The sequence below is a fragment of the Mya arenaria genome, chromosome 16 (assembly GCF_026914265.1).
Source record: "Mya arenaria isolate MELC-2E11 chromosome 16, ASM2691426v1".
NCBI lineage: Eukaryota > Metazoa > Mollusca > Bivalvia > Myida > Myidae > Mya > Mya arenaria.
The window spans coordinates 25,744,168-25,770,607 of NC_069137.1; the positions used below are offsets into that span (position 1 = coordinate 25,744,168).

General features: G+C 35.9%; 1 protein-coding gene across 6 annotated transcripts in view; it reads left to right on the forward strand.

The window, feature by feature from the left end:
• The first annotated feature begins 305 nt into the window (after window positions 1-305).
• The window catches only part of LOC128221206 (protein couch potato-like), a 128,710-nt gene continuing 102,575 nt past the window's right edge, over window positions 306-26,440 (forward strand). For 3 of the 6 annotated variants that reach the window (XM_052929696.1, XM_052929708.1, XM_052929706.1), the window contains exon 1: window positions 306-2,347. In XM_052929696.1, coding sequence (XP_052785656.1) covers window positions 2,186-2,347 — 162 coding nt within the window. In that variant the 5' untranslated portion in view covers window positions 306-2,185. The remainder of the gene's footprint in view (window positions 2,348-26,440) is intronic. The other 3 variants (XM_052929698.1, XM_052929707.1, XM_052929697.1) reach the window with 2 other exon arrangements.

Below are 26,440 nucleotides of genomic sequence, written 5' to 3' on the forward strand. Positions count from 1 at the left end.
AATAGTTCACACTTGGTAGAACAAATACGGTACAAAAAAGAAGCGCGATATTTGTCATGTTTATTATCCGATGTGTATTGATAAATATTGAAAAGCAAAGATGCGTTCATTTAAGCTACTAGTTCCCCGTTATATTAACAAAAGCGGATAGTGTATACGCTTTCAAATGCGTCACGGTACATCAGTTTTTATTTAAAACTTTTCTTAACGTTCGCCATAAAGAGTGGTAAATATATACAAACCTTTACAATGGTCGCGCTCAATCATTCGACAATATAAAAGAAATTTTAGTGTACTCGTTTATTGAGCGCATTGAATGATGGATGTTTAATCGGGTTTAGTATTTACTGCATTATAATCCGTCTAATTTCAAAGGATTTAATTTAATTCCAAATGAAAATGAATAAATATTGAAATATCTAGTGTACATGTGGTGTTATACGGTGTATAGTGTACGAGCTACTCAATTTGAATAGCTATAGATTCGCTGATGAATTTTATTGAAAGTTCATGGGAAAGTGGTTTGGTTAGATATTTTATACAACATATTCGGTAATCAAAAAATAACGGAACGAGTTTTGTAGAAGTAACGGTAAATAGTCGTATTTCGCACCTAGTGGGCGGAGCTTGTGTGGATATTGACCAATGAGCGAGCTTGACGAGATAATTAATGACATATGTCAATGAAACTGAGAAGAAAATAAAGGCTTTAGAAATGAAGCATACTAGTTAGAACTAACTATTGGAAAAGTGTTCCAGGACAGTTGAGTGTTTTTCGATAGAGAAAAAGGAGTTGTGTATTTTTTTGGAGAAGATTAGTGAATTCATATCAAACATAGGCGATAGGATTTATACAGTGAAATAAAAAGGACTAGTTTTATTGAATTAACGATTCTACCGGGGTCTTTCAATTTGCACGTGTGCACCCTACACGCACTTCTGTACGTACGTACGTACGGACGAACACTGATATATAACCGAATTTCAGTTGATGATAATAGACCACGTGTGCTATTTATACTGTATATGTATTGTACAATTTTGAGCGCATCTTTATATGCACCTATTTGATCTTATTGCATCTGTGTTTTAAATCTTAAAAGCAGATAAACAGTTTAGACTGGTTAATTCATTTTTGTGGATTTTTTATGTATTTATCGATAAAACGGACGGAAAACGAAGTACAAGCGGTTGAGATAAACTTTGATTATCGTGTTATATACTGTTCTAAACAACGAATTTTAAATCACTTGTAATACTACTGCGAAAAAGTTGAAATCTTTCAAATATAAACCAAGCTACGAAAAATTGAAAACTTCACATTGTGAAACTTTCATGAAACTCGTGGGATCGCGAACTCGCCAATACAGAGAAATTGGCAGCGGATACAGTAATAGGATATAAGATATATATACATGTGGATGTTTAAGTGGGCAGTGGAAATTTGCATGTATATTTTGATAAGACTCAATTCCTGAGTTTTGGCTATTTGATATTCGCATCATTCAGCTACACCTGAAGATCTCGCCTTATCAACGACTTCTATCATTTATTTTCTCTTGCTATCAACGAAATTTGGCGAGGGAACTCTGGAATATAAACTGGATACCACAGTTTTTTTGTGAGAATTTATATAAAAAAATAATCTCCATGGTTTTTGTTATACACTCGTTTGTGTGTAAGAATAAACACTCGCTTTTGAAGCGAAAATAGACAAAGCTTTGTTTCTATCGATAATTTCAAAACAGAGGAAGCGTGATCATTATATATACAAAGGATTTTATCAGTATTAGAATATTTATTCCAAATTTTTGGTGTTTCAATGAAATTTGAAGTGTTCAATTGACGATTATACAATTGTTTTTGTGTTCATGAATTTTGATGGTGTTTTGACCATTTATTGAAGACGATTCTGTTATTTATTTATTTATAAATTATTAGAATTTATACACTCGTTGATTGTGTGGCATTTTGAGTCGAAGCTTGAAGATAAGCTAAGAAAAACGTTTATAACAAACTGAAAGTACATTAAGAATCACTGTATACTCTTAGAGAGGTACCGTGTTATACAACATAGAAAACAGTACAGTAATAACCAGTACTCTTTTATCTACCTAAAGAGTACCCCAAGAATTATTTCATACACGAATAAACACGTGATATCGTGCAGAAACATTCCAGAATCATGTATAACGGAGACCTGAAACCTATGGGCGGACCTATCGTCCCCGGAAGCGGAAGTCCACTGGGATCATCAAGCAGTGGGGAGCCATCGCCACTCAACTCTGATGTAAACATCCAGCTGAGCCAGAGTATGGATTCCGTGGCCGCCAGTGGAGAAGAAGAGGTGAGTCATGTGCTATGGACGCTTGTTTTTGTCAGTTTTGAGGGAGGGGAAGAAGGGGGGGGGGGTCAGGAGGGTACCCTGTTCGGACCCTAGAGATCATTCAGATGCTAATATCCTTTTGTAGAATGCTTAAAGATAATGACTTCAATTATAATAAATGCGTGGCATTTTTTCTTACGACGCTATGGTAACCCTACATAACGTCTGACGTGTATGGTTTAACGACAAAGTGCTTGCTTTTGACGCCAACGCGCCTTTTAGAAACGTACAACGTTGCATACCGAATCCCTTAACTGCCAACATCCATAGACCCAATGGAGCACGCTCGACCCATACTTGCACTCTCTCTCTCTATACAGATACATTTAAGCAGCACACTATATTACTTATTTTGGCACAACTCGCTTTCGTTATTGAATTAACAACGATCGCCGATTCTATGCTCAATGCTTTAAAGCTGCATTTTCATAGATTTATTGTTTTGAAATCGTTTTCCTTTTTTGTCTTTGAATGAGCCAATTTTTGCGTAAATGTCTGGAAACCAGTGATATAAAACTGCTGACAAAAGAGCAGATCGCAGTTTTCATATTTACGTTTGAAAATTGAAGTTTTGTGGCTAAAAGCAATACTAACGCTTTAAGAAAAATGGAATATTCGACCGTTTACCAAGCAGTTGAGATCTGTTCCATTGTGAGTTATCTTGTATGACTGAATTGAAGGCACTGATGCCATAATAAGCTGATTCTGAGGCAAAAAGAACAAACAAAAAAGTCAGACCTGTCATTTTGTGAGACTGCAGCTTTAACACAGAGATGAACGACCGACTATATCTCTGGTGCCAATAGATATGTAGCCGAAAACAGCGTGTCACATATAAAACCATTTCTGGGCACGTTTTCGGTCATAACGTTTGTCAAAATGTCTGTCTGACGGCCCCCACGGGACGGTATGGATTAATGTTGTCCCGTCTCGGTGCAGTGCAGTGCATGTTCATCATGTTTGAGTCTAGTAGGGTCATCAGAATGTGGTTAAAACAGCAACACAAATAGGTTTAAGAATATTTGTTTGTTGGGATGTTGATTTATTTTTTTATCAGCTGTTTTGAGCTTGAATGTTGACTTCACGTTTTATCAATGTTTATAAATGTTTTATGACAATTTCCTTGTGGGTATACGTCATATACAACTATGTTCTGTTCTGTTTGGTAAAAGTTATCAATTCATAAGAAGGACGTGAAATTAGGGGTTGTTCCGGAATTTGACGTTAGGTGGACGTCACCTTAGGACTGTGCCCTCTCTCGGATACGTTTGTAGATCTTTTTCCTCTGGACCTTCTTTTAATGCTGCACTCTCACAGATTTAACGTTTTGACATTTTTTTTTATTTTTTGTCTTGGAACGAGCAAATTTTTGCGAAAATCCATGGAAACCAGTTATATCAGACTGCTGACAAAAAATCAGATCGCAGAGTTTTATATTTAAGTACAAAAAATGATGTTTTATGCATTTTTCTTAAACCGTTAGTAACGGTTTAAGCCATAAAACAATAATTTTCGAACGGAAATATGAAAATCTTCGATCTGATTTTTTGTCAGCAGTCTCATATCATTGGTTTGCAGATACCTACGCAAAATTTTGCCCTTTCTAAGACAAAAAAAGTTGTAAAAATGGTAAATCTGTGAGAGTGCAGCTTTAATAAAGAACGTAAGGCGGAAGCTGCACTCTCAGATAACTTACTTCTGTGTCTTGGAATGAACTAAACTTTGCGTAAATGTCAGAACACCGGTGATATAAGTCTGCTGACAAAATATCAGATCGCAGTTTTTCCAAGTAACGTCGGGAAATTGATGTTTATGCCGAAAAACTCATTTTTCTTTAAGCTGCAGTAGCGCTTTTAGCCACAAAACTTCATTTTTGTCATCAGTCTTTTATCACTGGTCTCCAGATATTTACACAGATGGCTTCATTCTAAGACAAAAAAATAAATAAAAAGTTGTCAAAACGGTCAAGTTGCAGCTTTAAATGTATGTGAAATCTAAGTTGGATAGTGTGCATTTAATGAACAACCTAAATATCTTTATACCCGTTTAAGATGTTAAAAGTGTATTTTTGTCATACTGTTTAACAAAAATCATTGTGTAACCATTTTCGTAACGCCTATTAAAATGATATACTGCAGACATGTACAAAAGGATTTAAGAGCTTAGTATTGTTAAACCGGTTTCAAAATTGCAAACTCTTTCGAAAATCCGCTGGACATGATTAAAAGGTCAATCGGCTAGCGACCTCAGTGTTCTTTAAGTACGTCACGGAAATGTAAATGCGGAACGGGATTATACGTAACGAATAAAGTAAAAGAAGAAAGCGTGGCCCATGAAATACACGTATAAATAAGTTTTGGTGGTGTTTCTTTATGACATGATTTAAGCATGTAAATGTTTCAAATTCCATTATGCTTTGAAATAATATTGATTTAAAATGCAGAACATTTGCATACATATTGTCAAAATAGACAGCTATATTGCAAACAAATTATTCATTAGTCTGTTCTTTGTAATTCGAGTTTTAAAAGGCAATATAATGAAATGCGAACAAGACAATTAAAATCATTTTTTGTGATGTGTTGTAAAATGAAAGTTTACAAAATAACAATTAATGAGTTACAGGTTCTTTGTTAAAGGCAACAATTATACAAATTGCGTAAACACAGAAATTATATTAATTTGCTAACCAGATATTATATATAGATATCGCTTCAAAAAATAGAAACATATGCATGTATACATGTAAGTGGACTAGTATAACATCATGTACGCGTTAATGTTCGAACATTTTTGTGTACATGAGCGTATTACCTTTTTTAGCTCGTCTTTGTTATTAAGAAGAAAAGCCTAGTTATTGTCATTGTCTTGTCATAGTGCCGTCGTTGTGCGACAGCTTGGCCTTGGCCACTATAAAAATAACGCTCAAAAAATCGAATGAATCTTTTTTAAGGGCAATAAAGTCAGAAACTTGAACAAGGCCGGTAACTCGGGCTTTAGTGTATTTCTTGTTGAGCTATGCCGCGTTTATGTGAGAGTTCGCTTTCGCTATGCAACGCTCTTGTTAACGTAAATGTGATTAATGTTTTAAAATTGTACACTAACAGACGGGCGTTTGCGCTCCGCAACGCTCTTGGTAACTTAAATACGATTAACGTGGTTAATTTGTAAAAAAGAACAGACGATCGTTGACTTTCGCTTCGCAACGCTCTTGTTAAGTTTTATACGTTTAACGTCTTTAATTTAGTAAAAAAAACAGACGAACGTTGACTTTCGCTTCGCAGCGCTCTTGTTAACTTGAAAACGATTAACTTAGTTAATTTTAATACACGTAGAGTTGTATATACATGAATGTAACATTAAAGTGCCTGGTTTGGTCCCCTTAAGCGAATTATATTGAAAAACTACTTGAAACACACTAGAAATCAAGTAAAACTTTATAAACTTCAAAGTTCACCATGTGCAATATCATAGATTTGCAATCCGAATTTGACAAACATGAAACACTCTATACTCCGCGGATCACCGTGTGGGAATTCATAGATTCGTAATCAGAAAAATGAAATGTCATCATATTAGGCCTGTCATTTGATAAATTGACTGTTTAGCTCAAATAGATAAACAGATAATCTTTTCAGTTTATCATACGCAGTTTAAATATACTCGTTGAAATAACATTGGACTTCAGAATGAAGTTTGGAGTCATTCTGAGATGGTGTTATCGGATGCACTTTGAAATAAGTGATAAATTCAATTTGATAGTATGGTTTTGAAGTTTTGAACTGGTTTAGTGAAACGTTGAATTAGATTTTACAGCCCTCTTATGTCTGAATCATCTTTGAAAACGCAGCATTATCATGATTGTATTGTCGTTGTAGTTGTTGTTGATGATGATAACGAAACATGACCAACTACTGCAACAATATTCGCTAAGGTTTTGAGGTTGATTAAAGATGTTTAAATTAAACAAAAATAGTCATTATTTAGGCTCACTCTTTTACATAAATAGTTAACAGCTTTTATCGGCATCTCAGCTGCTAGTAGCAGCAGCACCAGCACCACCACCAACAACAACACCAACACCATCACCACCACCATCAACAATAACACCATCACCACCTACACCACCAGCAACAACACCACCACTATCAACACTTACATCAACAACAACATAGTAGCAGCAGCATCAGCACCACCATTTACACCAACGCCATCACCACCACAAACAACAACAGCATCACCACCACCACCTACACCGCCAACAACAACACCACCATCATCAACAACACCTACACCAACAACAACATCACCACCCCCAACAACACCACCACCACTACCACCACCACCACCCCAAAACGTATTCGCCATCGTCATTAAAATACCATAACATTAAAAAGATATGTATCTTAACATAGCTGACAGGCTATCTATAATAATATCATATTTCTTCTTATGTAATTTATCTATTTAAGTACAAAAACTTAAAAGTAAAAACTTTTTTTTTGTTAAAAATAAGTATGCATCAATATCGAACAAAGCAGTTCGATATGAGGTTTCGATAAATCGCATATTTCATATTAATATCGAGGTTTCTCGTTACGGGGTGTTCTTTGTCATGCGGGCGACTGCTAAAGAAAGTTTTGTTGAATACGCTTGATTATAATTAAATCATGGTACAGGCCTATTCTTAATCATGATTAATTAAAAACTCGGTAGTATTCAACATCAGTGTATAGGTGGAATCTATTCAAGCTATTAAACGTAGATTTTGAAGTAAGGGTGTGAGGTTTGAGGCTTACTTGCGGGTACGCTAGTGTGAACCCGTACTTGTGCGTACGCAATTGTTCCTCGTACTTGTGCGTACGCAATTGTAACTCGTACTTGTGCGTACGCAATTGTTACTCGTACTGGTGTGTACGCAATTGTTACTTGTACTTGTGCGTACGCAATTGTAACTCGTACTTGTGCGTGCGCAATTGTTACTCGTACTTGTGCGTACGCAATTGTAACTCGTACTTGTGCGTACGCAATTGTTACTCGTACTTGTGCGTACGCAATTGTAATTCGTATTTGTGCGTACGCAATTGTTCCTCGTACTTGTGCGTACGCAATTGTTACTCGTACTTGTGCGTACGCAATTGTTACTCGTACTTGTGCGTACGCAATTGTAACTCGTACTTGTGCGTAAGCAATTGTTACTCGTACTTGTGCGTACGCAAGTGTAAAACTGGCCCCCTTCCCGTCAATAATAATTTGGCTGGTTTTAGGCGTCCGACTCCGGACCAAATAATGCCCACTTTAACATGAACGTTGTGTAATTTAAACATAAAAAGGTGGCATTTTTAAATCGTTCAATATCCATGCATTATGTCTGCTAAAACCCAGTTTAAATAATCGTTCGTCATATCAAATCATATATCTAAAAGTAAATTGAGTTAAATACCTAATTCGTTTACTGATACCATGATTTGTTATACGAACATGTATTACTTTATTGAATTCACTTCAGACGCGAATTATGAGAAATTTGATATGTCAAATAATTCGATATGGTAGGCAATTTGCTCGTCTGAACATTTCGGTCCCATATATATGTATGTATAGATGAGTCAATTAGTTGTTTTTCTAGTTCTTGATTTATTATTTAAATTAAACAAAGATTTAAAACAGGGAAAGACAACGCTGGTTTAACTTATTAATTCTGGTCAAGTTTAATTATTTCGTATAAAGAATATTTGTTAAAAACGTCGATTTGAACTAAACTGCTATGCAAGACGTCGAAGGAATTCATGCAATTGTAGCCGATTGTTCAAAACTTTGTTAATGTTAACAACGCGATTAATGAAGTCATTGTTAACTTTAAAATGTGAAATATTTCATAAAGTGCCCATATATTTACATAAATCAAGTACAGCTGAAACAGTTGGCTCAAATCATGTTAGAAATACTGCTGGTCACAAGACGTGTTTCCATAGAAATTCCAGTAAATATTTGATATTTAACAACGAAGACGTTGATATCAGCTCAATATTCAATGATAATTGTTTACACGAATTGAGCAAGGTATGTAGTTTGACCATCCCTGACGTCTACGTTTAAGGTCTAGTTTAAGCCTTCTATAAGTGCCCCCCCCCCCCAATAAAAAAAAAAAAAAAAAAAAAAAACAACAACAAAAAAACCAAACAACAACCGTGTATTAGTACACAATCTCTCTTTATTGATCTTAATTAAATTGTCTAATTGGCTTATCAGATCCCCAATCTGAGTATCCTGCTGTGCAGTTTTCGATGCTTTATAATATAAATGGACCCTAAATGGCCCTGAGCCAATAAACCAATACACAGGAAACTGGCCCCTACTATGACACCAGTGCGATCAGCAGGAGATGCACAGCAGGGGATTATCATGACAGACATTCCTTAAACTAGGACTTTAAATGGTGTATGCGGAACTCGACCGTTAATGTAGATAACAATGTCCATACTTGAATATCGCATAGGTGCGTTTTGCGTGGTCGTTGTATTCCGTTATCTTACATTTAAGGGTCAAATAAGGGGTTGACCAAAGGTTTGACCATAACTGCATACCATTATAAGTATACGTATGAAATACGTGGCAAAGGAAGGGAGGGGGGGGGGGCGTTGCCATGTGGTCATGTTACAATTAATTAAGGCGTCGATAAGGGTTGTTGAAGGAATGTTTGGCATGACAATCCCCTATTGTGCATCTCCTGCTATTTGCACTAATGTCACAGTAGGGGCCAATATCATGTTTATTTGTTTTATTGGCTCAGGGCCATTAAGGGTCAATTTCAATAATAAAACCTCCAAAACTAGTCAGCAGGATACTCAGATCGGAGATCTGATAAGACGCTTAGGCAGTAAGATTAAGATCAATACACAGAGGTTGTGTACAATACACGTTTTTTGTTGTGTTTTTTTGGAGGGTGGTCACTTATAGTAAGATTAAACTAGGCCTTTAAGGGCAAATAAAGGGGTTGACTAAAAATGTGACCATCAATGCATAACCATTGAAGTATACGTATGAATTATGCGGCGCAGAAATGGAGGGGGCGGTTTTTGTCATGTTACAATTAAGGCCTCGATGATGGCGTGTAGCTTAAGTTCCTATGTATATAGATATACGCTGTCACATATTTAAAACAGACCGATAATTGAAATATTGCGATCTGATCTTTTGTCATCAGTCTTTCATCACTGGTATGCAGATATCTATGCAAAAATGTGCTCGTTCCAAGACAAAAAAAAAAACCCCAAAAACAGTTCAATCTGCGAGAGTGCAGCTTTAACAGAAACATTATGCACCTTTCAATTGTAACCACGCCCCCCCCCCCCCAGGTCCGGGGATATACCGGGGATAGCTTGGGAAATGGGCCGTGTTTTTAACTTTCAGGTTGCCCCCAGTGCCGGGTGAATGTGGTGGTTTTGTCTTCGATATAGATATAGCCGGGAATGGGCCTTACCTAGGGTCCCTGGGGTGCGGGGGCATTTGGCGGGGATTCTACCATCTGTTCATCCCCGCAGTGCGGAGATTTTAGCCGGGGTTGGCTGGACTGAAAGTCAAAGTCCCCGCAATTCCCCGGACCTGTGGGAGCCGTGGTTACAATTGACTGGTGCAATATTCTTGGATATTCTATAAACGATTAAATGCACAAACACAATGCACATATGTCATAATACCTGATGGTAACGCTTAAAGTTTAGTAAATAAGAAAAAAAATGTGTTTGAAACGAAATTTTCCTATGTATTAAGACAAATTCATTGTGATGTATCTTTAATTAGCAACCATCAATCTTGTTTGAAGAAGTCGTGTATAAGAAATACTACTGAGTCGTTACGTTAGACAAAAGCTGTGGATTTGATAATTCATTATCGTGAACCGTAAAATTGATGACTCTTATTTGATAAATTTGTACATTTTATACATGTATATTTATCTGTGGTTTTGAATAGGGCGCTTGAGCTTGAATTATGAAGTCGTTAAATTGAATATATTGCAAAATAGTTGGTTTGATAAATGAGATTGTTGATTTTTGGGAGACGGGCGTAGAAACATACCCAACACCCATCACCTCCACCAGCAATATTTGCTTAGGCGGACAAAAACCCACTTGACGAAATTCACGTTTTCTTTCCGATTTCTAAGGTTATTTATTTATGCACCAGTCAATTGTTATCACGGCCCCTAGGTCCGGGGGTATAATGGGGATAGCGGGGGAAATGGGATGTGTTTTTACCTTCCAAGTGACCCGCAGTGCCGAGTGAATGCGTTGGTTTTGTTTTAGCGCCGAAAATAGCGGAGAATGGACCTTACCTAGGATGTCCCCGGGGTGCGGGGGCATTGGGCAGGGATTTTACCTGGGATTAGCTGAACCGAAAGTCAAAGTCCCCGATATTTCCCGGACCTGTGGCCGGGGGGGGGGGGCGTGGTTACAATTGACTTGTGAATTATTATGTATGGTTTGCATACGTCTTATAAATTATATTAATATTTCATTACATTCAGAAAGAACATGACATATATTCGAAAGGCATGCAGGAGGGGGTCCGTCTTTACAAAAGTGTGTGCTTTATGGGTGGGGGTCGTCCTGCATTCTATATTTTGCTATGGAATTTCAGAGACACATCGCAACGTGCACCAAGTTACACTGCCTTGTATTAAACTGATTTAAACATTGTTTTAATGCATATCGGCTTTCAACAAGAAAAACAAATTCATTAATCATGAAAAGATAAACCATATAAATTAAAATTCTATTGATTTCGAAAAAAACATGCTGCAGAAAAATTTTGAAATTTAATATACGACATTACGAAAGATAACCTAATATTTGATAACGCATTCAGTGTCGTACGAATAAAAACTTAATCTTTGATTAATTACGTATATTTATATCGAATATCAATCGTCTGCTTATATATTGCCGTATATATACTATCGTGAATACAACCCCATTTTGATCCATAAATTTATCGTAATTTGAAGTATTTTTACTACAAAAATTGGCGGTATTCGAACAAAGGAGCGTTTGTAAACTGTTCGTCTAAACATATGTTAAATTCAAAACTGAATTAGCTTGTGCAATTTTGTACATAGACATACAGCATTTATGCAATTAAGTAATTATAGATGATAGGACTCCAATTTTCAATGTGATAATTGTCAATTTACAAAGAAAGGGAATATTTCTTTAATAGAATTCGTATAACATACGAAGACTATTGTTAAATCAGTTTGGAAGCGATTTAGGTTTCAACCTTGACAGTAAAGCCATATATTACCGTATTTATCGTAATTAATGCGCTGATTGTGTTATCTCGTCCTTTTTTTCGAAGAAGAAAAAAAAATATTTGTGTTGTGATAGTCCGGGGACAAAATCCTCAAACAAATTTAAAGGGACTACACACCAGATGGTTCAACATTCGGCAAATACAGCATTTCCTCAGAACAGAATGGAATGAAACAGAATGGAATTGTCAATGCGAGCTATTACAAGGCCGATAATACATCATTTTACATGATTAAAAGAATAAACGCAACAATCATGTTTCATCTGAGTTTCCCTGTTTAAAAATAGCTCATAATGGTTTCCCAGTTTAAATCATATATGTATATGAGTACAGATAAAAATACTGACGCTATTTTTAAACTTAATGGGATTTACGTGGTAGACAACCCTAAAAGACGATTAGTATTTTAACTTTTTGAGTGGTGCGGCAGGGAATCGAGCCTGCGGCCAATTTACAGCAAGGTAGATAACTCAGGCTGTGATAATCGTCGAGTTTTAACCCTTGGAGAAAACAAACAAACAAACGCGTTTGCGTTTTCCGTGGAACTCTTGTTTTATCATAACTTCTAACGTGAACATAAAATGCTGCATCCAATATTTTCCCATAATTGCAACAGCGATATTGACAACATACTTCAAAAGGAAGAGCTTGCACCATTTATTTCCAAGAAGAGCAGCCTTATTTAAGGAGTATTTGTTACCGTCTGCTTATCGTCTGTCTCGGTGCGTCTATAACTTATCAAATTTGGCATATATATCACTCAAGAACGAGCATTACGCACACATTTGACGCCAATTTTCCAAGAAAACTCTTGTATGTTATATAAATGGAAACTGCCCGTAGCGACAAAGTTGTCTAGACAATATGTATAACGTTTGCATGTATAGGTTGGAGCACGGGAACTCGTGCAAATATTTACAAAACTGCAGGAAATAAGACGATCTATGCATCTTAGCTTAACAGGTGGAATGATTTTGTGTCGATAAACGTGAATTATATGATATACAGACATGCTACTTTGTGGTGAAGGTGTGTTTTTGATCTACAGTCGAAACTCGTTATGTTGAACTCTGTTATCTCGATGTTCTGCTTATCTCGAATGTTTTTTCCCAAACCTTTTTTAACGTTGTTTCATGTTTGGTACACGAGTGGAACTTTCCTATCATGTGGTGTTATGGGTCGTAAATTAATAGAAATCAGTGTTATTTCGCATGCAAATTGGCCAAATGTCTAAAGAATATATAGGGAATTTATTTAGTAGTCTGTGACCTTTCAGTCTATTTCAACTTGAAGGTTAATGAGTTTCATCGGAGTTCGCCAAAGATCATTATGTTACGTCCATTGTCGAATTTTAGCGAAATACATGTTCGGTAGTGATCGGATTTACTCGGCGCCTCTCGGACTATTTCGGAATCTACTTCGGGGGTTCAATGGTTTTGTTAACCTTAGAAATATTGGAACATTTTTTAATATCCATGGAGGGGATATTATTGTTACCTGCAGTTTGCGTTTTAACAGACGTTTTACAAGCGATTTAAAATGGTTCATGATTTGCATTAACAAAACTATCTTCTACACAGCGGGTTTCTTTGAGATGTGTGAATATCATGAAAACATGAATCTCTAAAACTCTTCGGTATAATCTTAATTTCACATCATTGCAGACACTCTTTTTTTCAATACTTCTTTCACCAGGGGATAAATAAGTTATCCAATGGATAATATCGCTTACGTATGCTTAGTCGCTTAAATCATTTAATACGCCCGACGGATTTCGTCTTGTCAATAGTTTGCGATAACGCAACGCTCACAAATGTAAAACAAATTAGTTCTGAGGCTTTTTTTCATATCTGAATGTCTTTGTTTTAGAGGAATTCAATGCCTCTGATAATGGGATAAGAATTTCTGAGGTTCTGGAAAATGATCTGCACTTTAATAGAAATATTTTCGAATATTCCATTGTTTATCAATTAGAGATAAAACACCAAGTTGAGTGAACAGAATACTGGAAAAGAAGTTTAAAGACAACGGCTGTCGTTAAGATCGGCGTTAGTTGAGTTTAAGCGTTCCAGTCGTATTTAAAAAAAATGACGAGCGTCTGCGGGCGACCTGAATCTGAATCAAAGTTGTTTTCATGCCGTTTGGTCATGATGATCATCGCTTGACCAACTGTGCCAAAACATGTTAAGCTCGTCTGTTTTTCGACGATACTGCTGCTGCTGCTGCTGCTGCTGCTGCTGATGATGATGATGATGAAAAAGATGGTAATGTTGATGATGTTGTTGTTGTTGTTGATGATGAGGATGATGATGATGATGGTGATGGTTATGATGACGATAACTACGATGACGATTATTGATGATGATGATGATCACGGTTATGATGACGATAACTACGATGACGATTATTGATGATGATGATGGTGATGGTTATGATGACGATAACTACGATGACGATTATTGATGATGATGATGGTGATGGTTATGATGACGATAACTACGATGACGATTATGACGATGACGATGATGATGATGATGATGATGACGACAAAAACGACGGCAACGATGATGGTGATGATGATTTTTACCGATACCCAATGAAATTCTTTCGATTCAGAGCAAAAAAACACGTTATCGCGAGCACTCCAAAAACAAACTTCATAGAAACGAGACATGATTTGAAATCATTACCCTACACTCAAAAAGAACTCCTGGTTCTTAATAAAACATGAATCGAAATGATTACCCTCGATGTTTTCCACTTTAATCATCTTCAACTCCAAGAAAAACCTGGCAATTTGGAATATACTGTAATTAATTAAGAGTGGGGTGAATGTAATTAGATAATTGGGTATCAGTGTGATGAGAAAAGACATTTATTGTAGGAATACAGGTGATTTCAACGGTTTTATAACATAATACACAATTTTCCCCAAGGTTTCGTAATTTTTATTAGAAATGACAGTTATTGTACGAATACTGGTGTTTTCAACTGATGTATAACATTCTACGAGTTTTTCCTCGCACTTATAATTTTGATTTACAATAAGCCCAGCCAGACCGGCTTATCATGTGATGGATAAATATTTATACGATTTCTTTCCAAGTCGACATTAATGTTTTACGATTTTGAGTAATTGATTACTACAGAACAGGCTTTTATTAGCATGATGTTTTCTTTTGTGTAAGAAACAGATGGAAAAATGGCGTTTTTTCGTTGAAAGGTTTTATCTTATATTTTTATAAAGTAAAGTTCGTATGAGGCGACGTAATGGGTATTTTGATGGGGGTGGTGGTGGTGATGATGACGAGGATGATGACGTTACGACGAGGAGGAAAGGGAGGTTGCTGCAGTATAGCTGCACTATCCTCTTCATCATCACAATCATTATCGTCGTCGTCGTCATTATCATCTTTGTCGTCGGCGTTGTCACCATCATCAATACCATTATCATCATCATCATCATCACCACCAACATCAACAACAGCAGCATTATCATCATCATCGTCATCGTCGACGTCGTCATCGTCACCATCATCATCGTCGTCGTCAACATCGTAAGCATCATTATCATCATCATCGTCATCGGCATCATCATCATCATCATCATCATCATCGTCATCATCATCATCATCATCATCACCACCACCACGACTATACCATCATCACCAGAGCAGCATCATTCGACATAATCTAGACCATTTACACCACAACTCTGTAAATATTTCAGTCAGTCAGTCTCCCAATATTAATCAGGAAATGTCATTCATAAACTAGATCAAACAATGGAGTTAATAATTTGACTGGCTCTTTTTATTTGGTTTGTATGTTATGAATATTCCCATCAGCTGCATGTTTAACATCGACTTGATTATGTAAACAAGCCGCCATTAGTAGACCGTCATTTAAATGCGGAACGATATTGTGATCAAAAGCATGTATGATAATAATAACAATGTTTAATTAGACAATGACACATCTTTACATAACGAACACCGCCATTTTTTTTCTAACAACGTTTAACTTGGCGGTTTATTATCTGCGTTATAAAATACATTTGAGTAACGTAATCGGCCATAGCTTGCGTTTTCAACGTCACTTGGCGTATTGTGATTCGCGTTTTAAATAAAACGCTTGGATGTTATACAGTCGATTCCCGTTGGCTCGAAGTCCCAGGGACGGGCAAAAATACCCCGAGCCTCGAGGAGTTCGAGCCAAATGGGAATGTTTACCTTCAGTATTAAGAAATCGGTCCTTTACATCCAGTTCGAGTCAACGAGGAAATCGAGCCAAGCGAGTTCGAGCCAACGGGGTTCGACTGTATGTGACAATTGCCATGGAAACTGATTTTGTCTTGCACATCAAAATGATCACTATATAAAATTGTACATTTCCGTTGCAAATGATGATTTGTGAAAAGTAGCATGTTTAGGGTATGGAAGCGCATATCGTTTATACTGTTGATGTGACCACTTGTACTTGTCCACTTGTTACAGAAGCGCATATGGTATACACTGATGATGTGTCATGATCATGTAGTCGGGTCGACTTATTTTATTTCGACTTGTTGCAACAGTTATGTCGACGTGTCCACTTATTTACTAGTTGAACATGACATGACATCATTTTTATCGATTTTTATTTGATTTGTTGACAGAACGTATGCTAACATATCCAATTATTGAAGACCAAATTTTAACATTATTTGATTTGATAAATCATATAGTAAAACATATCGACAAGACAGGCACACTATCAGTGTATTCGCTTCCGTGGTAAACCTCTATATCATCAATGTCGACCGTATATGCGTCTTTAAGCTAAAAAACAACATAATGAACTTTATGTACGGTGACAGTACAATTTGTCCGTATTTAGCAAGTCTAAATCACTCTGGCTATAATAGTCCCAGAGTTATTTCCCTTTTTTAAAATGAGAGTACATTATCATTATCGTCGTCGTCGTCGTCATTATCATCTTTGTCGTCGTCGTTGTCACCACCATCATCATCACCATCGTCGTCGTTGTCGGCGTCGTCATCGTAACCATCATCCTCGTCATCGTCAGCATCATTATCATGATCATCATCATCCAAACGATCGTTGGTATACGATGCGCATGCGCAACTAATGTTTAAGTCTGCCACGAACAGAACAGAACAGAACAGACGGTTTATTCAGATTTATATATATAAACAATATGCTTAAGTTCAAATAATTTTCGATTGAATGTTTGTATTGAGAAAAGTGCTACCTCATTTTAACCAATGAATTTTATTGAAGAAAGCTTACTTTTCATGTGTTTACATTCATCGAAGCACGAGCGGTGCAATTATCAAAGAAAACGAATCGAATTACGAATTATATTTACTGAGTAATATACAGAAATTCCAGAAAGAAATCTACAATAAACATGCGAAGTCAGGAAACATTTCCGTGTTATCTTGTAATATACTTATCATAAAAAAAAATTCAGCGAAAAACAAAAGATCGTTTTGATTGATGGTTTTTGATTGACAGATGCGCGTGCCGGGCACGAGCGCTTTTCACGTGATTCCGATTTCCGGGTAATCGGAAGATCTCCCATTTTATCGTTGAAAGTTTAGATATTTTTGCTCTAATTCTTTGATGATTATGATAAAGCAGAGAAATATCCAGGATTATAATAGTTGCACCGAAACCAGTGATGTTGATTCTCTTGGAATAGTTTTATTTTTGCTTTTTGTCTTCCGGGACGTTACGCAATCTTATTGAAATGTCTTCATTTGTTTGATTTAAGTTCTAAAATGAAAATAAATGGTTATCTCCTGAAAATAAGCCATTAAATAAAACATGTTCGTTTGTATTTTTACACAAGTTCTCTTACAGATAAAACCAATGGGGACTGTACGTTGTATTGAATAATTGTTTTTGATAAATTCAATGTAGCATGATGTCATTTTAGTTTTAATGCGAATTCTTAAGGGCAATATAAACAAACAAACAACAACAACAACACCAGCTGCATAAGCAAATACAACAACAATAATAAAAAACATCAACAACAACAACATCATCATCGTCATCAAAACCACCACTATCATCACCATCACCATCACCATCATCATCATTATTATCATCATCATCATCATCATCATCAACAACAACAACAACAGCAACAGCAAAAACTGCAACGACATCATCATCATCACCATCATCATCATCATCGACAACAACAGCAACATCAACAAAAATAACAACAGCAGAACATGGAATGACATGGAAGGGGCTTATACTTGTTTAATGCGAAACCTTCAGCACAACCATTTCTAAGAAACATTGCTGTCCCGTTTAAATTGACACATCGTCACAGTTAAATTTTCTGTGTAAATCGGTAATCAATGAGTGATTGTTTAAACAAGAACGGATCAATCGTAAATAGAGAGGGTTCTTTTATAACATGCATGTTTAATCTTCATTCATTCACAAGATTAAACGATAACCCTATTCAAGTTATTGTCAAGAACTCAACATGCGGTGCTCGGGTATTCTTACTGAACAAACATTGGGAGTAGGACGTTTTGAGAATGGGTAAAGACACTAAGCGCGAGGATAGGAATAAGCATTACCTGGGTCAACTTTTAAGACCCCCCCCCCCCCCCCCCCCCAGTAAGTTCTTAAAGATTTCAATCCCCAACTATGTCACATGATTGTTGTTTGGGTTTCCTTCATGTTTTTTTCTGTGTACTTTAGCGATATTTTCCTTCCTCATGAAAAATAGCAACGAGAAAGCCCAACATTAGTTGGTTTGGCAAATGTGCGCTATTGTTTGATTGGCTTGTACAATGATTAATCGTCCGTCCGTTCGTTCTGTCCGTCGAAGATATTTGTCTATTGAATTATTGTCTGACATGGTATGGTCTGGCTGCTTGTCTCTCTTTCAGTGGCTGGCTGGCCCTCTGTCCGTCCGTCCGTCCGTCCGCCCGTCCGTCTGTCTGTCTGTCTGTCTGTCTGTCCGATTATCTGTCTGAACGTCTGTTTGAATGTATGTCTGAATGTCTGTCTTTCCTGTTTATCTCCGGAACTAAGGGCTTCACAATTAATCGCAGGATTAAACAATGTATTTTATATTCAGTGCATTTAAAATCAATGCACTTGATAATGTTGAAGAATATTAATTGCAGTCGGTTTTCCTAGACATTTTGTAAAAGAATGTATACTAATCTCGACAAAGCATCAGTCAATTAGCAGTTTAAATTCCGGTACAAATGATCACTTGTAGCCCATGGGATCCGGCATCTCTGATCTTGTATTTGAGAAAATTTCGTTTTCTGTTTTGAAAGGACGTAACAACTTTTCTAACGAAGTTTATTTTGAACAATGGCTAACATAATCCAGACACTTCTTAGAACATTGTTTGTATTACAGCAGATTGATTCAGAGATTGAACATGAGCTAATTTCAGACAGACATAACCGGTTCGAATTTCGTATTTTTTAAGCTTAATGCCCTTATTTTAACCCCATTTTAATGAATATGAATAAGTTGATAACGGTAATTTTTCAAAAAGGGTCGAAACTCGGTAAAAAGGAGTCGGAACTCTTCAAAAAGAAGTCGAAACTCTTCAAAAATAGTCGAAACAATTTAACTGGAGTCAAAACTTTTGGAAATTCTTCAAAATGAGTCAAAACTTACTCAAAAGAAACGATTAAGCTGTAATTGATATTACCAGACTTGTTTAAGACTGTTCGGTAGGATATTATTTGAATCATAGTTTCCAGCAATACAATCAAGTACATTTCAAACAGAACTTAATCAACTTTATGGAAATGTAAGGAATTTCCATCTTCAAACTGTCAAACCCTCAAACATAAATTTGTATGCATGAGTGTTGAAAACCAAACAAAACACAACGAATGATTTGTTATTGGTTTAATCGAGCATCTTATCTCTTCAACTTTAACTTAAAACCAACCTCAACATTTTAATACACGACAATGCTTAAGGCAACTGTTCAGTATCACTGAGTACATTTGCCTTGTTTAATGACCAATAATCGTGTAATGAGTGCTGTTTATGTACATAACATTTACACGTGTTATTTGTAATGTATTCGAATTCATTAAGGAATATACTTGATTTTTTTTATCATAAGCGTTTGGTGTTACGTCTATATGGCTATTTCGGAATTTCGGAATTGAAGTAAATGACGTTTACCGCTTTCGACTTCAAGACAGTATTTTTTATCTGAGGGCTATGATAATTGACCAAGCATAGGCACTTTGGATCCGCCACGGATGTAATAGTCGTTCACGTTTTGGGAGTCATTTGAATAAAAACCTTTGGAAATATTCTTATGGTCGATGCAAGTGTATTGCTCAATTAAGTAATTGCATATTGCTTTTGACACGTAAAGAATTGATTAATTCCTTAAGTTCGTGTCTGAAAATTAAATACAACGTTCATAAAAATTCCCAGACCCCCCCCCAACCAACACCCACACGCACCCCCCCCCCCCACAACCAACACCCACACGCATCCCCCAACCAACACCCACACGCACCCCCCCCCAACCAACACCCACACGAACCCCCCCCAACCAACACCCACACGCACCCCCCCCCAACCAACACCCACACGCGACCCCCCCCCGTCCCAAACCGAAATAAAATGAAAGAACAAGGAAGCCAATGATGTAGTGAGTGAATGTGAATGAATTGATTCGTTTTTGTAAACACTGATTTATTATAGGTCATTGTTTTCTTTATTGAATGATAGAGCTCATCTGATGGCAATTAGGGCGATGTTTGAGTGTTTATAACCGTCAATGTCCTTACGGTCAATTACAGAAAGGTGTTAACTTAGTGGTGTGTGACCTTTTTACGTTTACGTCCTTGGACGCAACGCTTTTAACATAAACGTTATCTAAACGTTTAATAGTACACGTAGCGCTTAAACGCTTTCAAATTTCATATCGACAACAATTAAACGACGTTAATAAAACAATGACCTTTGATGTATGTGAAGTAAACCTGTGTTTATTTTGACTGAAAATAAATTACATTGTGTCTTTGTGTTTTTGCCAATTATGAATAACTTGAATGTTCGCACGTAATAATTCAATAGTAAAATGATATGGAGTACGGACCTTACATGACAAACGATTTAATGTTGTAACATGTATTAGGTCGAATACATTGCTATGAATATACAGTGCCTTTTACTCTTGGGGAAAATGCATCATTTAAATTTATAAAGGAAAACCAATTTCGCGAAGAAATAAACAGAAAAGCTTTAAGGAAATAGACAGAAAAATGAAAGAATTTGATTTGGAAGAAGTTTGTTTTTTTATATTAACTTTTCGATACAAAAAAAAAATGAGCATAAATTTAGGAGTTTTTTTCACATATGGTTAAAAAGTATCTTTTAGCATTAGTAATTATGATTAAACAACTGCTAAGTTCCGATAAAATCGGAAACAACATTTTAAGTGTGTGTATGTTAAATCTGAATTGAATTGCCTTGGATAGATAGTTAAATATTTAACAAAAAGTGTTTCACTTTCTTTCTGCAAAATAACCTAGTTATATAGGCCAATCATAAAACGGATGTTTTGATGAAATAATGAAAATGCGAGTTCAAAGGACACACCAACAGGCGAAATATTGATATATTATCACATTAATTATTTAAAATAGTCACCAATCGGTTAAAAATCAAGATGTCATACTTTCTGTGTAGCCAAAACTTCAATGAGGAATTAACGTACTAATGTTATCAATTCTTAAGATTGCCACCACCATGCGAACATATGGGAATAATAATAGTGCAATCATCCTATTAAAATCTCGTATAATATCGCAGAATATCGTAAAATATCACATAATCTCGTGTCGATTGGTTCTAGTCACGTGACCATTTTCTTGTTCAAAAATTGCCGTAAGTGGGTCGCATCTTCGCGACACCATATGTTGATAATTAAATAATTTTCCGGTTTATTGGTTTAGTCACGAAATTATTTGTGTCCTTTGATTTAGTTAGTGCGATAAAAAGTTGCCTTTTCGATTTTATCAAAGCAGGTGATACACCTATGAATAATTTATTAATCATATTTATTTCGTTATTGGAGTGTGTAAATACGTTGTCGTAGCAACATAAACAGCAAATGAACGCAGTCGGAGCACCTCGGCCAGCTTCCATCGAAAACGTCCTCGAATATATCCCGGTGCATTAGTAGAAGTACATTTAGTTCGTAAAGTTAAAAATAATCAAGTTCATTATTTGCTGTTTTAACGTATTTTGTAACCTCATAAAGGTTTAATAAGCTAAAGAAAATATAAAAAATAACGTTCTATAAAAATATAGATAGTTTAAGGTTAAATGTCACTAAATTTATTTCAGGTCATATGACATCAAAACATGAGTTCATTGTTTTCAAATGACTGGAAGTACCAGTCGTAAAGATCAACATAGAAATGATGAATGGGAATGTTCACAAACTATTTATATGAGCCATCAAGGCGGACTTTGGTGGACCTACTTATTCTAATAACCATAAACATGCATACTACACTAAATACCTGTTATAATCTTTAGAAAATCTCCGACATGAACTTCAAATGATCCTTGTCTTAAGTGCCGAAGACCAAAACATGATATAATATCATGAACTTTGTACTCAGAATACTTTCAGGATAAAAGTAGGCCAAGTTGATAAAGAAACAAAAAAAAATGTTTTTTGAATGAAATCAGGTGGCTTTCAACAAAACAACATTAAATTTCTACGACTTTCATGACAATCGAATGTCCCATAGGATACAATTATCATAAAACGCTCCTTGTGAGAAATATTAAACTGACAGCCGCTTTCTTCGATAGATCATATTCAATTTTCTACGCAAGATCATGTTCAATTTTCTACGAAAAATGATATTCTATTTTCTACGCAAGATCATATTCAGTTTGCTACGCTAGATCATATTCAATTTTCTACGCTAGATCATATTCAATTTTCTACGAAGGATCATATTCAATTTTCTACCCTAAATCTTATTCAATTTTCTACGATAGATCATATTCAATTTTCTACGATAGATCATATTCAATTTTCTATTATAAATCATATTCCATTTTCTACGCTAGATCATATTCAATTTTCTACGCTAGATCATATTCAATTTTCGACTATCGATTATATTCAATGTTCTACGAAGTTCATGACAACTCGAAGGGTCCGAATTCCCTGCTGACTTTAAACTAGATCGTGTTCATGTTTTCTTAGAATTTCATGACAACTCGAAGGACATGTACCCCCATGACTTCAAACTAGAACAGATATAATTTTCCTCCAATTTCATATCAACGCAAAGGATCCGATGACGTTAACTCAGATCATAGTCAAATTTCTACGACGTTCAACACAAGGACCCGGCGTCAAAACAGTCCCCTAGTGAGAAATAGCTGTCGGAAGTTTTACGACCGATCTTGAAATGTCGGCAATAACAAAATAGTTCTAGTAAGAAACACGATCGGGGACACAAAAGTCGATATACATGTACTTTAGATGCTTTAAGTTTATATTACGGTGTATTTTTCCAGCGTTAAACGTGAACACTTCGAACCAGACTTAATTGACGTTCATGACAACCAAACTCCCCAAAGGGTGTCACGAAATCTTGACGTCCAAGAATATTCTGCGTCGAGAGAGAAGAGCTGTCATTAGATTTGTAAAAGTGCGTGAATGTTTCAAGACAAAACAATACATGTCTAAAATGAGAAAGGGCATCGTTCGGAACTCCTCGGTCATTTTCCATCGAAATCGACCTTGGATATATGCCGATACATCAGTAGAAGTAGTTCGTAAAATTTTAAATCATGAATAGTATTTATTAATTGTAGTTTTTTAATGTGCATTTCGTATATCTAAGTTTAAATGGATTGCCGTTAAAGTGTATTATTGCATTAATAATAAAGACTCCCAAGAGAAAAGTCATTAAGTTTAACTGCTAAAATGAATCTACTACGCGAACTACTTGCAGCGTAGTCGAATACTGACATTGTTAACCGTCCATATACATCCGAGTTTGTTTTTGAAGGCAAAAGGCAAAGGGCTTCCGATTGTGCTGTTCTACGACGTTCTAGCAATGACTCAAAGATGGTGAAATGAAATCATGACGTCATTGTTTGTTCTTCTGTCTGTATGTGTCGAAAAAAATGAACGGCAACGGCCGAGGTAAAAACGATACAAGATAACAAAATAAACAAAACAGAGTTGGGTGGTACAGACGCTTGGCTTCTTGTATAAAAAAATTCTGCGCGCATAAAACTTGCATCCAAATGATATATTCCTTATCGATGACACGTTGTTGTATTTCAACGAAATTAGGGTAGCTCTCTGTTTTCTTTGAAATAGATCTTTTTCTCCGCCATTTCAGATGTTTTATTTACCGTAGTTTATTTGATAGCGTAGATTATCGCTAATCTAATCCCAGCAGTAATCCTTAATTGCTTATACATTTCTGGAAATTATCGCTAATTGGGACGGGGTTTGAGTTCGAAACGCGGCATGAAACTCGTGTTAAACCTGTGAAATGATGGCGAAAACCAGCTTCTTTTTATCCGAGGCTTTCCGAATTTTTTTATGTAGGGAATCCTACGGAGATCGTGTTAAGGTAACGGAGTATCATATACGGAAACTACCGAGTACCCTTGGAATTTTTAGTCGTACATTTCCGTTAAAGATGCTGTTATTTAATACATTGATGAAAGTTATAGAATCCAGCCCGACAAAATGAACTCGCCCTAGCACATCAATAATTCCTTCATAATAATTAAATATAAATTCAGATAATTATTCCAAGCCACAAATTGTGATGATATTTGATTTACTTGTATTCAAAATATGACAAGTTCAGAGTTGGCTTGGGTGGCGTATCCGTGGTCTTGTGGCAACTCACTTGACTATCAATCCAGGGGTCGCAGGTTCGATTCCCCGCCTAATGACTATATAACATGTTCATAAACACTGATGGAAGTTATAGAACCCAACCAAAATAATGAACTCGTCCTGGCACACGAGACGAAACTGTGATGGTATTATATTTCATTGAATTCAAAGTGAGAAAACATTGTGTCGTTTTTTTTTAATAAAAATAACAAAACTGAGGAAACGCAAATTCAATAAGTGTGATAATGGTTATTGGTGCATTTATGTCAAATTAGACATTATTTTTCGTGAATGAAATACATATAGCACGTACCCAGATGAAAACAATTTAGAAAATACAATTTAGCTAGCACTGTACATCTATAAACTCAGCATTTTTGAAGACTTTTCCAACAATACTTGGGAATGTATATCCCGGGGGACGGGCTTAGGAGCCTTTAATGGTTATTTTGGAGGGTCGTAAACATTTTCTCTTAAAGAAAAGCGATGCCTAATTGTGAATGGTTGCTAAAGTAATTGACAGATATTTTAGGATGATGTCTACCAAGAAAGATTAATACATCGGGAATTCCGATAACAATCGGTTATTTCCGATACTTCTCGACGGATGACTTAATTCACCGGCTATTTCCGTGCATGTTCGGGTGTTTCCGTATTATTTATTTTTTCAAAATGGAAAACGCAAAGAAAGAATGTAGATTTCATATGATTAAGTGATCAAACAGTCCTGAATTACAGTAATTGTCAAAACTTTGCCCATTTTTAACGCGCTGACCCGCTGACCGTTGGCCATTTCAGGTTAAACACTTCTATAGCCATTATTATCGCTAAACGCTATTAAAATACCGTAATCGGATTGCTTCGGATTTTACGGTAATCTTGCATAATCCGGTGCTCGACGAAACGTTTGAATAACTTCTGTCTGAAATTATAGTCAGCAGTATTAGATTTTCATGATTTGTTTCCAGATAACTGACCAATAACATACTAGTAATTAAAGGGACTCGCTCATGGTTTTGTAAAATGCATTTTCTTTGGATGACGAAAACAAGTGTGGCAAATGATTGGGAGTGTATAAACTAAGATACCGAAAGCTGGACCCCTTCAGCAAATGTTGTTATTTGCGCAAATATCGTCTTTGAAGACCACAATTTTCATTAGCGTTTATAACTGGTATGAGAGATCCGCTTTTGCGTGTTTGGTTGATTAACATTATCACGTGATGTTATCAATGTATTGTTAAAAGGTCAAATATCAACTACTTTTGTATAACACCTTATGGCACAGTGATTAAGGCGTCTGTTTTCTTGTTTACTTTTCATGTACTGGAAGTATTTTTGGGGCCAAAAAATGAGCAAGTCCTTTAAGTAATGGAAATGAAGACACACATATCTTTCTTTAAAACTGTATAAGCATTTATGTTATCACTTCCATCTTTAGTCATATGAACGTAATTAGGTTAATCAATCATATTTAAAGCTGGTTTTATTTTAGTTGTCTTGTAATTAACCGTCACGGTATGAAGTTAATTGGCAATGAACAGTATGACGTCACATGACTGTTATGCAACATGCTTTTGCATGTGTTTTCAAGATACAAAAATGCTTTTTAATTTCGTAAAAACAACGTTTTTCGTGTACTTTGATATAAAACAAACTCGGCCGACATAAGACTCATGTATATATCAGCCTAACATCTTGAGATGTGTATAATTGTTACAATTTACCAAACATAATAGTTATGAACTAATTTCTGAACTCCCTCTGATGGAAAATATATCTCAAACTATTTGAACGCATTTTATGACCTGGCATATTA